The sequence below is a fragment of the Salpingoeca rosetta genome, assembly GCF_000188695.1.
Source record: "Salpingoeca rosetta unplaced genomic scaffold supercont1.6, whole genome shotgun sequence".
Classification (NCBI taxonomy): Eukaryota; class Choanoflagellata; order Craspedida; family Salpingoecidae; genus Salpingoeca; species Salpingoeca rosetta.
Window position 1 is genome coordinate 905,144 of NW_004754928.1, and position 14,032 is coordinate 919,175.

Here is a 14,032-nt window from a genome sequence, read left to right on the forward strand (position 1 = left end):
CACCACCACCACACACACACACACACACACACACACACACACACACACACACACACACACACACACACACACATACGCAACCACACACGCAGATCCGCACAACCACGCACTCATACGCAGCAACGACACTAACTCCATACAGCCACCATCATGGACCCGTATGGTGGCGGGGACAGCCCAGACTCTGACGATCGTCAGATGTCCATCGCTGCGGGTCAACGCGTGCTGGCGAGACGGCGGCGAAGTCGCCAACGCGCTGCAAGAGAACAACAGCAACAGCAGCAAACTCAGCAGCAAACGCAGCACAGCCGTGATGATGCGGGCACGTCCACATTCACGGGCCAGTCGCTCGCCTCGCTTCTGAGCCACGAGCCCGATTCATCTTACGGGGAGCAAGGGGGACAACAGTACTCCAGCGACGATGATCAACGCACAGTCGTGCCGTCCACAGAGCACTCGCCAAACCGCTCATGGGGCGACGCCGTGGATGTGCAGCTCTCCCGCAGTGACGACGACGACTCGTCTCGCAGCACCGACACCCAGCAGCAGCAGCAGCAGCAGCAACGGTTTCAGCATCTGCACCAACCACAACATCAAGAACAGGTGCAGTACGAACAACATCAAGGCCGACAACACCGCAGCGGATCGCCACTGCAGCAGCACGTGCTGTCGCCCTCGCCAGTGGCCTCCCCTGAGCGCGGCCCATCCCAACACGCTGCTGGCGCCCACGACGACTTTGATCCGGAGGTTGGCGCACTGTGTGTGTGTGTGTGTGTGTGTGTGTGTGTGTGTGTGTGTGTGTGTGTGTGTGTGTGTGTGTGTGTGTGTGTGTGTGTGTGTGTTCTGGCAGAATTGCGCACCGAACACCGTGATTACCTTATTGTTTTCTGCAGCCCAATTGATACAGTTCACACGAGCACAACGTCCCTCGCACGCCCACACTCGCACACTCACACTCACACACATGCATACTCGCACACTCACACACACACACATGCATACTCACACACACACACACACACACACACACACACACACACACACACGCATACATACTCATTCACTCCCTCACACACGCGTATCACACACGCGTATCACAGATGTGGAATATCCAGCGGCAGGCGTCGCTGCGGCGCCGCATCAACAAGAGTGAGAACATCTACAAGGGCGCCGACAAGCTCTCAAAGGAGGTACACACGCGTGCGTGTGCATGTGAGAGCATGTGTGTGTGTGTGTGTGTGAGCGTGTTTACAGCCCTGATAAGCAGTTGACAGTGAGGCGCAATCCCAAAGCTCAAGCAGCTGCTCACTATAATGCGCTCACACCACGGGTCCAATCACTATCCTATGCACACACAATCATACGCACACGTGACATGAACCATTCTCTCCCTCTCTCTTTGATGTGTGCGCGCTCGTGTGCAGGTGGCAAAGGATACGCGCAAAGATCTGCAGTACACGATGAAATACATGCGCGAGGACATTCGCCGGACAGAAAAGGTGCGATGATAATGGTGGTGGCGTTGGTGGTATTGATGGTGGTGATGGTGGTGTTTTGCTTTGTGTTTGAGGCGCGCACACGAAGCATGCATGCATGTGTGCGCGTGTGTTTGTGTGTCCGCGTTGCGACTTTCGCTTATGAGCGGGTGCTGCTTGCTCAAAAGTGCATGCATATTTTCTCTCACGCGCGTAACCTCGCCCCAACCACCATGCCACAACAAACCTCACACACACACACACACACGCGCGCGCGCGCGCACACACATACGCACACTTACACATACATTCACACACACATACACACATTCACCGCCACAGGAGCTGGAGGATGTGGAGCGAATTGAGTACGCGTCATTTGACGAACTGCAGCGGCGGCTGTCAACGGAACTTCGCAAGCTCGAGGGCGCACGCAACCTTCGGCAGGTGCTGATGGTACAGCACCCTGAGCGAACAGCAGAGCTGGCGGAGGTGGAGAAGCAGATTCGCAATGCGCAGAGCGCTATCCGCGCCATCGAGGCCAGCATGCAAGGCGATGATGAGTCGTGGGAGGACGAGGACGAGGAGAAGGAGCACGCAGACACGTTTGACGTGCACGACGTCCCAAACTACCAAGACGCAAACGGCGGCAGCCACGCGCAGACAGCAGCAGCAGCAGCGACATCAACATCGCCGCTGCCGGGGGACGTGTCTGGCGCCTCTGCATCTGCACACAGCCTCCTTGGCGAGTCCCACAACTCGTCCACCAGCGCATTTGCGTCATCAAATGCGTCGCACTGGTCTGAGAGCGGCACCAACCCCGCCCTCGGCGCGTGGGTGGACAGGGATGAGGAGGCACTGGGGGACCTGCGGGCACGCATCCAGCGCGCGCTTGCGCTGACAGAGGCAGAGAGCGCACATGAGGAGATTCAGGGGCTGGGCGCACTGGCCAGCAAGCTGCTGCAGGAGCGAGAGGACTTGAAGCAGCAGCTGGCGCGGCTGCAGCACGGCGCGCAGGCGGAGAAGAAGCGGGCAGAGGACGCCGCCAACGACGAGAACAACGAGCTACTCAGGATGGTGGAGGATATGCAGGCCGAGCAGGACACCCTGCAGCAGCAACTCGACTCGTACAAGGCGGAGACAGTGATGCTTGTTGACCACCTCAAGTCAGATCCCGACGGCACGCTCGTCCTCACCCACCGTGAGCTGCACGCCGTGTACAGGTGCACCGTTGACGCCCGCACGGAGCGCGCACAGCTGCAGCGGGCGCTGGAGACGTTGCGCAAGGACGTTTCATCCCTGGAGCAGGACGTGCTGGACCGAAACGGGCAAGTGGCCCGGCTCAGCGACGCCCTCAGCGCAGCACGGAACAACCTGCACATGACGCAAACCGACAAGACGCAGCTGGAGCACGTGCTCGCCACAACAAAGGAGGAGCTGCTGACGGTGCAGGAATCCCGCGCCGCTGCCGGCGACGCCCTCTCCTCCCTTCAAGCGGACATGGACGACATGCGTGCGCGCCTGGCCGAAGAGCAGCAGCGCACGCGCGCACTGCAGGAGGAGCTGGATGCTGCGCGTGCCGGCGCCTCTGACAGCGCAGCCGCACAGGCTGTGGCGTGGGAGGACGAACGCCGTGCCTTGCAACAGGAGCGCGATAAACACGCCGAACATGCAAGGCGGGTGCAGAAGGAGCTGGCTGCCATGGAGCAGGAGGTGCTCGCACAGGCCACCAGTGTACAGCGCTCGCAAGAAGAGATGCGTGACCACGTGACCAAGCTGGAGACCGAGCTGTCTGCCCTGCGGCAACGCCACACGGAGCTGCAGGCGCAGTACGAGGACGCACAGGCAAGCCTCGCCAACGCACAACAACAGCAGCAGCAGCAGCAACAACAACACGAGCAACATCAACAGCAGCAGGCCGACAACAGCGTCAACAACAATGACAGCATGCGGGGCGGTTCTGAGTTGGATGCCACGTGGCAGGAGCAAAAGACAGAGCTCGAGCAGCAGCTGCGTGCGATCCAGCAAGAGGCTGACCGCTACAAGCACGCGTCGGAGGAGGCAGAGGCCACGCTTGCTGTGACGCGCAAGGAGCTGGAGAGCGCCCGCCACCACGCCGCACACATGCGCACGCGCGACCGCACGTCCTCTGCACACAGCTCGTCCACGCAGCACACGGCCGAGCTGTCCCTGCCAGAGCCGCTGGCCACCAACCACCGCAATTGGGTGCTGGGCATGCAGCACATGATGAGTCAGGACAAGCTGCGTGCCAAGGACCTGTTTGATCGCCTGGACAGCCACGGGCGCGGGTACCTGCAGCTGCGTGATTTCGAGCGCAGCCTCAAGTGGATTGACCTGAGCATGTCTGACCGGGAGCTGCGTGACCTCTTCAACCACATTGACCACAACAAGGACTCGCGCATCGACTCGGACGAGTTCAAACGTGACATCAAGTACAAGTACAACAAGTCCCGCCACGACTACCATGGCCCTGAGGGTCACGCCCTGGGCGCCGTCCGCATCACGCCGAGCCAATCAGAGGACTCGGACGCGTTTAGCATCGACCTGGACCAGCTGTCCACCGTGGACCAGTACCACACCGCCCTGCAGCGCGCGCTGTCCCGCCTGCAACAGCTGGAGCGGCAGCAGCGGCACGCACTTGACAGTGAAGATGGCAGCTCCCACGCGCGGTCGGCGTCACCATCCACCACAGGTGGAGGCAGCGGCACGGGTGACGGGAGCAACGTGCAGCGGCTGGAGCGGGAGAACCACGCACAGCGCAGCGAAATCAACTCGCTCAAGCAGCAGCTGCGGGATCTGCAGTTACAGCTGGACGAGGAGGCTGCGCGCAACCTCAACATGTCTGCAGACATGCGTCAGTTTGATGAGTCCATCAACGCCAGCTTCCGCAGCCCGGCCGAGCTGCGCATGGAGAATGCGCGACTGGCGCAAGAATTGGAGGAGGCCAAGGCCGCGGTGGAACAACTGTCCACCGCGCGCCAACGCCTGGAGGTACAGCACAAGGCGTACAAGCAGCAGATTGGCGACTTGGAGCAGGACGTGAAGCTGTACGGGGACGACGCAAAACGCCGCGATGCACACGAGGCGCAGATGGAGGCAGACATTGAGGAGCTGCGGGAGCAGATTGCCCAGCTGGAGAGCGAGAAGACGGCTGTTGGCCGCACGCTCGCACAGGCGGAAGCACGGCTGGCGGCACAGGCTGAGGAACAACGCATGACCGCAGCAGATGCACAGCGCACGCTGGAGCAGACGCAGCGACGGCTGCAGGAGGCCGAGGCAGAGAAGGACACACTGCAGGCACGCGTGCGGGAGGAAGAGGAGCGTGCGGCGCGCCTGAAGCAGCAGCTTGCTGACATGACCGACCAGTTCCAGGCAGCAAGCACGCGCGCAGAGGAGACGGTGCAGTCGCAGATGCAGCGCGACCAGGAGGTGACGCAGCTGCGGGAACAGCTGGCCAAGGCGAAGAACGAGGCGCAGGTGGCCCAAACACGCCTCAACGCAGAACAACAGCGAGCAACGGCGCTGCAGGCCGAGAACGACGGGTTTGTGCGGCAGCTGAAGGAGAAGCAACGCGAGATTGAGCAGCAGCAGGCAGACATGCGCACCATGTACGACGAGCACACAAAGGTGCTGGCGCGCTGCGAGGTGCTCACCAGCCAGGCCGACGGGCTGGAGCTGGACAAGGTTGCGCAATCGGAGGACATGGACAAGCTCAAGGCGCGCGTGGAGGCGCTGGCGCAGGAGGCCGAAGACAAGAAACGCGAGGCGCAGCGGCACCAGGAGGAGTTGAAGCGCGTGATCCAGGCAAAGAACGAGACGGCCACCGAACGCGACCTGGTGCGCAAGCAGCACGAGGACCTCTCCCGGCGGCTGGCGGACCTGCAGGCGCAGTACGACGGCTTGCAGGCTGACCACGACGCAGCGCTGGCCACGTGCGATGAGCTCAAGCGCAAGCTCACGGCCGCGGAGGACCAGGCAGCCAAGGCACGGGAGCAGGTGCGTGGTGCTGAGGAGCGTGCTGCCTCCCTTGATGAGAAGTGCACGCAGCTGCGCAGTGCAGAGCATGCAACGCACGACAAGCTGTCGCGTGTGGTTGAGGAGCGGCAGCAGCTGCGTGATGACTTGGAGCAAGCGGTGCAGCGGGCAGAGCGAGCCGAGCGCGACGCACAGGACCTGCGCAACGACGTGCGGGCGGCGCGGCAGGAGCGAGACGACCTGTTGAAGGCACTGGATGAGGCAAAGTCGAGCAGCAGCGAGGCGCAGCAGAAGGTGCAGGAGGCCGAGCGCGCTGCCAGGGACGCGCTTGCTGCGCGCGTGCAAGAGCTTGAGCAGCAGAAGGACGAGGAACACAAGCGGTGGCAGCGTGAGGTGAGCGAGCTGCAATCCACGCTGGCAGAGCAGCGCGGAGAGGCGCGCCAGCTGCAGGCCTCGCTGCGACAAGCAGAGGACAGGCTGTCCGCCAGCATTGAGGAGCGAGAGCGCCTCAAGCACGAGCTGCAAGAGGCGGAGTCTCGGGCCGAGGGCGCAGCGGCAGCCACACGCACCGCTGAGCAGGATCTTCGGGAGCAGGTGGCCCGTGCTGAGGAGCGGTGCAAGCAGCTGGAGGAGGAGCAGCAGGCGCTGCGGGACAAGTGCAAGAAGGCCGAGTCCGCCGTGGCCAAGCGCGACGCGCTGCACTCCAACAAGGAGGCCATGTACGCCAAGCAGATGGAGGGCTTCCAGTTTGAGACGCAGCAGTGGCGCGCGCGAGCAGAGACATATAGCTCGCAGCTGGATGAGTTGCGGGCACAGCTTGCGCAGCGGCAACAGGAGTATGACACGCTCGCCCAGGAGAAACGCGCCGCCGCCACTGCTGCTGCCAGTGATGCAACCGGGTCCACAGGTACGGTGCAGCAGCAGGAGTATGATGACGCGATGAACACGCTCAAGGACACGATGAAAGAGCTCGAGAAGGCCAAGGTGGAGGTTGCGCGGCTGGAAGAGGCGGTGGCGTTGCGCCAGCGCGCGATTGAGGAGCGAGACGGCCGACTGGAAGACGTGGAGCGGGAGCTGGTGCACCTGCGAAGTGAGGTGGCCACGCTCGATGCAGACCTCTCACTGAAGAACTCGTACATCGAGGACCTTGAGGCGGCAGTGAAGGATCGCAGAGGATACGCGTCCTCCACGGGCCGCCAGTCTGCCACGTCGCTCGTGTCGTCTGTGCCGGGGGTGGTGTCGCCGTCATCGCGTGCTGACTCATCGCCCTCGCAGCACACAGAGCACTCGCCACCGGCCTTTGCACACGAGCGCGCTGGCCGCAGCGGCGTTGGTGGTGGTGATGGTGTTGGCGGTGGTGATGGTGTTGGCGGTGGTGGCGCCAGCAGCACGGACGATGAAGTCGGTGGTGCGCAGGTGACGGCTGCGGGCGAGGGCCAGCGGAAGCGCGGTCCACGCCGCCCACGTCCGGGCTACCCTTCCTCAACCGCCATGACGCCCTCAACGACGACAGAGGCGTACCGCGACCCAAGGTACGTGCCCGCGGAGGAGGCGCGCGTTGCGCAAGAGGAGCGTGATCAGTACGAGCACAGGATTGCGGGCCTGAAGGAGCAGGTTGTGAAGCTGAGGGAGGCGCTGCAAGCTGCACGCGCAGAGGTGGACACGGTCACCCGCAACCACGACCTGCACATCCAGCACTCGGAGGCGCGCGTGAAGGCGCTCAACGACGAGCTGGCGACGCAGCAGGCGGAGTATACGCGCGAGCTGGAGCTTGAGAAGAAGAACCACAGGCAGGATGTCGATGCGCTGGAGGCGAAGCTGAAATCGCAGGTTGAGCGGCACGAGGAGGCGTGCAAGGGTCTCAAGTACCGCATCTCCGCAGACGGCAAGGAGCTGTCCACGCTCAAGCGGCGGCTTGATGAATCGCAGAACTCCCTCAACGAGCTCATCCAGCAGGAGCTGCGGACAGTGCAGCACCTGCGCGCGTTTGTGGCCTGCCACGACTACCGGCCCATGGAGGTGCACGACGGGTGTGACCGCAGCACCGAGCTGCCGTTTGACCAGGGCGACCTGGTGTATGTGGTTGGCAGCGCAGACACGGACGGGTACTTTGAGGCGATTGTGCCTGGCCGCCGCGGCCTCGTGCCCAGCAACTACGTGGAGGAGCTACAGCTGAGCAGGGACGAGCTTGTGCGCAGCGCGCAGAGCAACAAGCCGCTGTGGAACTTTGTGATTCGCGAGGAGGACGAGAGCAGCGACAAGGCAACGACGTTGGCACAGCCGCCAAACGCACGCGCCTATGAGGGTGGCGGCCACGGCGGTGGTGATGATGAGGCAGTTGCCGCTGGAAGGCAGGAAGAGGAGGCCAGGGAGCAGCAGCGACAGCTGCGGGCGGCCAGGATTGAGCTTGAGACGCTGCGTGCTGAGCAGAAGCGCCTCATGCACGACAAGGAGGACCTGCTCAACAGGATGGAGGTGCTGGATCTGGAGAACGGCAGGCTGCAGGGCGACGTGTCTGCCCTGTCGGCGCAGCTGACAGCACGCGCGCACTCGGACGCGGACAGCGGCGTGAACAACGAGAGCACGGAGGCACGCGCCGCTGTTGTGCGGTTGGAGGAGCGCCTTGCAAACGAGGAAGAGCTGTCACGACAGTACGGCAAGCAGCTGCGCCTGAAGCAGCAGGAGCTGGAGCGACACCAGCAGCGCGTGTCCGAGCTGGAGCAGCAGCAGCTAGCGGCCGGCCACGCTGGCGAGGAGCAGCGCGGGGCCCTGCAGAAGATGGCGGTGGCGATTCAGGACCTGGAGAAGCAGGTGGCAAAGCACAGGGCGGAGGCGGAGGATGCCACGGAGCGGGCGGCCCACGCCAACGACGCGCTGCGGCGGGTGCGGCGCGAGATGAAGGAGCAGCTCGAGAAGAAGGACGGCGAGCTCAAAGCGCAGCAGGAGGTGCTGGACATGCTCAGCAAGTCATACTCGGACAACATGACGCGCGACACACCCACACACGACGGCGGCAGTGATGGCCGCGGTGGCCGACAGCACAAGTCGCAGCAGCGGCGCATTCGCGAGCTGGAGGACATGTTGCATGCCAGCCGGGCGCGCAACGACCACCTGGAACGCATGCTTGATTCCGCACACGCGGAGCAGCAGCGCATGACGGCTGAGATGCTTGATCTTGAGTCGCGCTACATTGTGGAGAGCATGGATCACGGCAAGCAGGAGGACAAGGCAGACGCGGGCCGGGCTGGCCGTGGTGACGATGGCGCTGATGGTGCTGATGATGAAGGTGCTGTACGCGGAAAAGGCGCCGGCAATCTGTTTGACGACTTGCGCCAAGAGCAAGCCGGTGGTGCCCAGGCAATGAACAAAGGAGAGCAAGACGAGGAAGACGAGGAAGATGAGGTGGTGAAGGCGCGTCACGAGTACTCTGTGCAAGGCCGTGTCTCTGACGACAAGTATCGTCTCCAACAAGGGCTGCGTCGCCAGCGCGAGCGTGGTGAAGGCAGCTTGCGCGGTGTGCCCATGCGCGCACTGTCACCAACGTCGTCGCTGTTTGTGGAGCGGCGGGCGTTGTCGCAGGTGTCGACGGAGCGCTCTGTGTCGCCGTCGGAGGCGCTGCGTGCCGAACTCGAGGCAGAGGCTGCGGAAGAAGAACAGCAGCAAAAGCAGCAGCAGCAGCAACAGCAGCAGGAAGCGCGTGGCACAACGCGGTCAACGAGCGCGGCAAGCAGCGAGCGGGATCCACAGACGCGGGAGTTCCTGGCAGAGATTCGCAAGCTGCAGGAGGTGCTGCATGAGAAGGAGCAGCACGTGAGCTACCTCGAGCATGAGCTCGCAGCACTGCAGAAGAAGGTGGCGAGTGGCGAGGGCGAGTCCTCGAGCAGTGACGACGCCGGTGCTGGTGCTGGTGCCGATGAAGCGGTGGCGGTCAAGGTGCGGTCGCTGCAGTCGACGCTTCAGCAGCTGACAGCGGAGAACACGGAGTTGCAGGACCAGCGCAACCGCGCGCGCTCGCTGATTGTGAGCCTGAGCACAGCCATGCACGACACGGCAGCGCGGGTGCAGCACCTGCACACGTCGCGCCATGTCGAAGCAGTTGATGACGAGGCGCTGGCAACAGACGTGCAGGCGGTCGTGCGCAGCATGGAGCGTCTTGAGGCTGCGTACACACAGGGCATTGAGTTTGCCAACGGCCAGCGCGATGAGCTTGTGATTCGCCTGCAGGAGCTGCATCAGCGCGCACTGCAGCTTGAGGAGGACCTTGAGCGGGCAGAGGACCGAGCAGCGGCAGCAGCCAAGGCGAGACAGGCCAGCCAGGACGACGTGACGCTGGCGCGACGTGCAAGCGTGCAGCTTGAGCGGGAGCGGGATGCTGCTGCTGCGTCTGTGAGGGAGGCTGAGGCGCGCGCAGTGGACCTGGAGGCAGAGCTGAAGGCCGTGCGTGCTCAGCTTGAGGACACGCGGGCGACACTGCAGGCGCGCATTGACGAGCTGACATCCTCGGCGGCAGCGGCGTCGGCGCAGCATGCACACGAACTGCAGGAGGCACAGCAAAAGTTGGCAGAAGCAGAGGAGCAGCTGCGTACGGAGCAAAATCGCACACGCGAACAGCAGGAGGGGACGGCCAAGGAGATTTCGGACCTGAAGCAGCGGCTGGACGACGAGTTGGAACAAAAGGCGCAGCTGCAGGCGAAACTGACAGAGCACATCACGCTTGTTCGCGCCACGCTGGAATCGCAGCAGACATCGTCGCACAGGTGGAACGACGAAGAGGAAGAGGATGAGGAAGATGAGGATGTGATCGGAGGAGAGGGTGGCGGTAGGAGAGCGAGGGGAGCAACGGGCGATGAAGATGAGGACAAGATGGAGGAGGATGAAGAGCACGTGCGACGTCTCACAGCTGAGCGCGCACGCCGACGTGAGCGGGTGTCGGCGTTGGCAGCGCGGTTGCAAGTTGAAGACGCCGCCCTGCACATCCTCGACGAATCGCAGGACGACAGAATACTCGAAGGTGTGTTTGGTTTGTTGGTTTGTTGGTTGGTTGGTTGGTTGGTTGGTTGGTTGGTTGGTTGGTTGGTTGGTTGGTTGTTTGTTTGTTTGTTTGTTTGTCTATGTTTGTAACTGCTTCATTGCACACCCACTTCCTCCTCACTTGTCCCCCTCCAACACACACGCACACATACAAACGCGCGCACGCATACGCTTCTGCTTGCAGAGTTTGACAAGTTGATGGAGCTCGTGAACCGGGAGCTGGCGGACACGCGCAAGCTGAAGCTTGAGCTCAAGGCGTACCGGCGACGCGTGCAGTCTGAGGAGACATCGCTCGCACAGGAGAACAAGGACCTGCACACGCAGGTGATGACGCTTGAGGGCCGGCTGCGCAGTGTGCTGGAGGACATGCGGCACCAGACGCGTGAGCACGACGACACGATGCACCGCTTGCAGGCGCAGCTGGAGAACGCCAACACGAAGATCAGGCGGCTCGACGGCGCGCTTGCCGACATGCACGCCGAGGTGTCCCGCATCCACCTTGCTTCGTCGCAGCAGGGGCAAAGCAGCATGCCTGGCAGCCCGCTGCGCTCGAGCACAACCGACCGCGCGGGCCAGGTGCTGCGCGACTTGCGGGCGCTGCAGTCGACGTACGCGCGCGTGGAGAGCGAGAACCGCGAGCTGCAGTCGGAGGTGCGACGCTTGCGACAACACATGCAGCAGACACACACGGTTGTGAAGGACGCACATGCTTTGCGCTCTGAGGTGCGGGAACACCTTCGCACGCCACTCAAGCACGCACGACAGCTGGACGAGCTGATGCGGGCGGAAGCGGACCTTGCTTCCGACGTGGACTGCCGCTCACACAAGACGCCTGAGCTGGACAGGTTCATGCGTGCAAGCATGCGCGAGTCTGTTGTGGGCGGTGCCGGCGAGAAGGCGCCGGAGGACGTGTTGGTGTTTCTGCGGGAGGAGCTTACGTCCTACCAGAAGATCTTTGAGGAGCTCAGCAGCACGACGAGCCTGCAGGCACGCATCATCGACCAGCTCATGGCAGACAAGCGCGAACTCGCAAGAGACAGGTGTGTGCGTGTGTGTGCGTGTCTGTAAGCGTTGTGTGTACGTGTCTTAAGCGTTGTGTGTGTGTGTGCGCGTGTCCGTGCAATTGTGTGCTTTGGCGGGCCGGCTTGCCAATGTCGATGACTCCAACTCACACACACAACTCTTCTCTTCACACATGCAAATCAGGGCGGCCACAACACGCGAGCCGCTTCGCGACGTGTCCAACAGTGGCGAAATGCACAGCAGCGACCAGCGACCCGGTGACGGTACGCTGCGTGCATCAGACCTCACCCAGCAGCACCAGCACGCACAGCGCTCAAGCACCGGCAGGGAGCTGCTCCGTGAGACGCACCACCACTACTACTACGATGCGGGCACGCGCACCATGCCTGAGCGGGGGCGCGGGCCGACAGCTGTGCACAGTCGCCAGCAGGAGGCGGACGCCGCTCTCATCAAGGACGTGCAGCGCTTGCACGACCAGCTCACGTCAAAGGAGAAGGTGCGGTTCAGTTTGTGTGTGTGTGTGTGTGTGTGTGTGTGTGTGTGTGTGTGTGTGTGTGTGTGTGTGTGTGTGTGTGTGTGTGTTTGTTTGTTTGTGTGCGTGTTTGGTTGTTTGTTTGTGTGTGTGTGTGTGTGTGTGCGTTGTTTGTTTGTTTGTTTGTCTCGCTTTGTCTTGTTGTGCAGGCTCCCGCTTGTGTTGTAGTTCTATACAGCACGTATCCCCCACTCACAGTCGTGACCCGTTTCATGCCAATGCATCACCCTACGTTGCGTCGAAACCCACGCAGGAGCTTGCACGAGTGCAGCGTGACTTGTTGCAGCACATGGGCCTGGTCTCCGAGCAGACGACGGTGATTGAGCAGCTTGAGAGCGTGCTCAAGTCGCGTGAGCACGACCTCAAGCGCGCAAAGGAGCACAACAACCGCGCGCAGCTGGAGGCCAAGACGCTTCGCCACGCCGTTGTTGAGCTTGAGACCCGCATCACGTCGGCTGAGGAGGCGTACAAGGTGTCGCAGGACCACTGCGTTGTTGCTGACAGGCGCGCGCGTGACTTGGAGGCGCGACTGATGGAGAAGGAGCGCGAGCTGCGTGAAATGCTGACTCAGACCATTCGCCGTGAGCACGGTGGCGGTTCCGTCCACTCTCCATCATCGTCATCACCGCTCTCGTCCAAAACAACCACGACAGCAGCAACAACGGCGGCAACATCGCACGAGCTTCGTGTGCAGACGGAAAAGGCAAACAAGTACCGCCTCAAGTACATTCGCGCAGAGAGTTTCCGCAAGGCGCTTGTGTACCAGAAGCGCTATCTCATTCTTCTGCTCGGCGGCTTCCAGGAATCAGAGAGCGCGACGTTGCGCGCCATTGCACAACTTGGCGACCTATCAGAGTCGACGCTCAGTCCCCTGCGTCGCCAGCAGCAGGACGAACACGGCCATCACCGCCATCGCCGCCATCATCATCATCATCGTGGCGAGGAGGAGGAGGAGAGTGGTCTGCGCCGGTTCAAGCGGGCAGCGCTTACTGTTCGCGCTGCCGTTCGTCTGCGTCTTCTCAGAAAGCAGTGGCAGGGAGCGCGCGAGAAGCTCTCACGCGTGCCCTAGCTTCTGTGTGTGTGTGTCTGTGTGTGTGTGTGTGTGTGTGTGTGTGTGTGTGTGTGTGTGTGTGTGTGTGGTGGTGTGAGGGGGATCAAGAAGAATTAAAGTTGGAGGAAGACACAAGTGCAGTTCAAGTGCACACACAACAGTCGCGATCACACACACACACACACACACACACACACACACACACACACACACACATACACACACACACACACACGCACGCACGCACGCACGCACGCACGCACGCACGCACGCACGCACACGCGCACATAGAGTCGCACCTTTGCCGCCTGGTTCTCCGGTTCCCATGTTGTTGACGAGGAGGTCGATGGCACCCTCCTCTTCGACCGCGCCGGAAAAGGTTTGCATCGCAGCCGCCTCCGAGGCCATGTCGGCCTGCACAAAGCGACAGCGCTCCTGCAGAACGGCACATGGTGTGCAGTGAGCGTCGAAGGACAGGGAAGAGGGGCGCGACAGCACCGCAAACACAAGCAGACCACAAACACGCGTGTGTGCATACACATAACACACGCACGCACCAGTCCAAGCTCAGCTTGTAGTTGATCTCCATGCTCCTTGCCCCGGCCGAAGAACACCACACGTAACCCCGCAGCGTGGAGCCGCTGTGAGGAAGGCAAGCACGACACGTACACGCATGCACATGTGAGGGACAAGCAACTCGCATCAATCATAGGAGGTGCACACACACACACACACAGACAGACACACACAGACAGACACACACAGACACACACACACACACACACACACACACAGACACACACACACACACACACACACACACACACACACACACACATACACACACACACCACACATGGGCGGGCCGATGCCCTCGTGTGGCCGGCCAGGTGACAAAAGCAAAAAGGCAACTCGGCCTCCCTT

The 14,032-nt window shown here is 62.0% G+C and overlaps 2 protein-coding genes across 2 annotated transcripts in view; one reads left to right on the forward strand and one right to left on the reverse strand.

Moving 5' to 3' along the window:
• Nucleotides 1-150: 150 nt before the first annotated feature.
• PTSG_02758 (uncharacterized protein) lies at nucleotides 151-13,126 on the forward strand (the record flags this gene model as incomplete). The annotated part of the gene is made up of 7 exons (XM_004996203.1): nucleotides 151-747; nucleotides 1,101-1,190; nucleotides 1,425-1,499; nucleotides 1,818-10,482; nucleotides 10,687-11,542; nucleotides 11,709-12,021; nucleotides 12,311-13,126. 7 exons carry the CDS (start codon nucleotides 151-153, stop codon nucleotides 13,124-13,126), a joined length of 11,412 nt encoding a protein of 3,803 aa, XP_004996260.1.
• A 281-nt stretch (nucleotides 13,127-13,407) lies between these two features.
• Nucleotides 13,408-14,032, reverse strand: part of PTSG_02759 (uncharacterized protein) — a gene marked incomplete at its 5' end in the record, with an annotated part of 3,165 nt that continues 2,540 nt past the window's right edge. Inside the window, 2 exons of the mRNA XM_004996204.1 lie at nucleotides 13,408-13,543; nucleotides 13,666-13,749. The remainder of the gene's footprint in view (nucleotides 13,544-13,665; nucleotides 13,750-14,032) is intronic.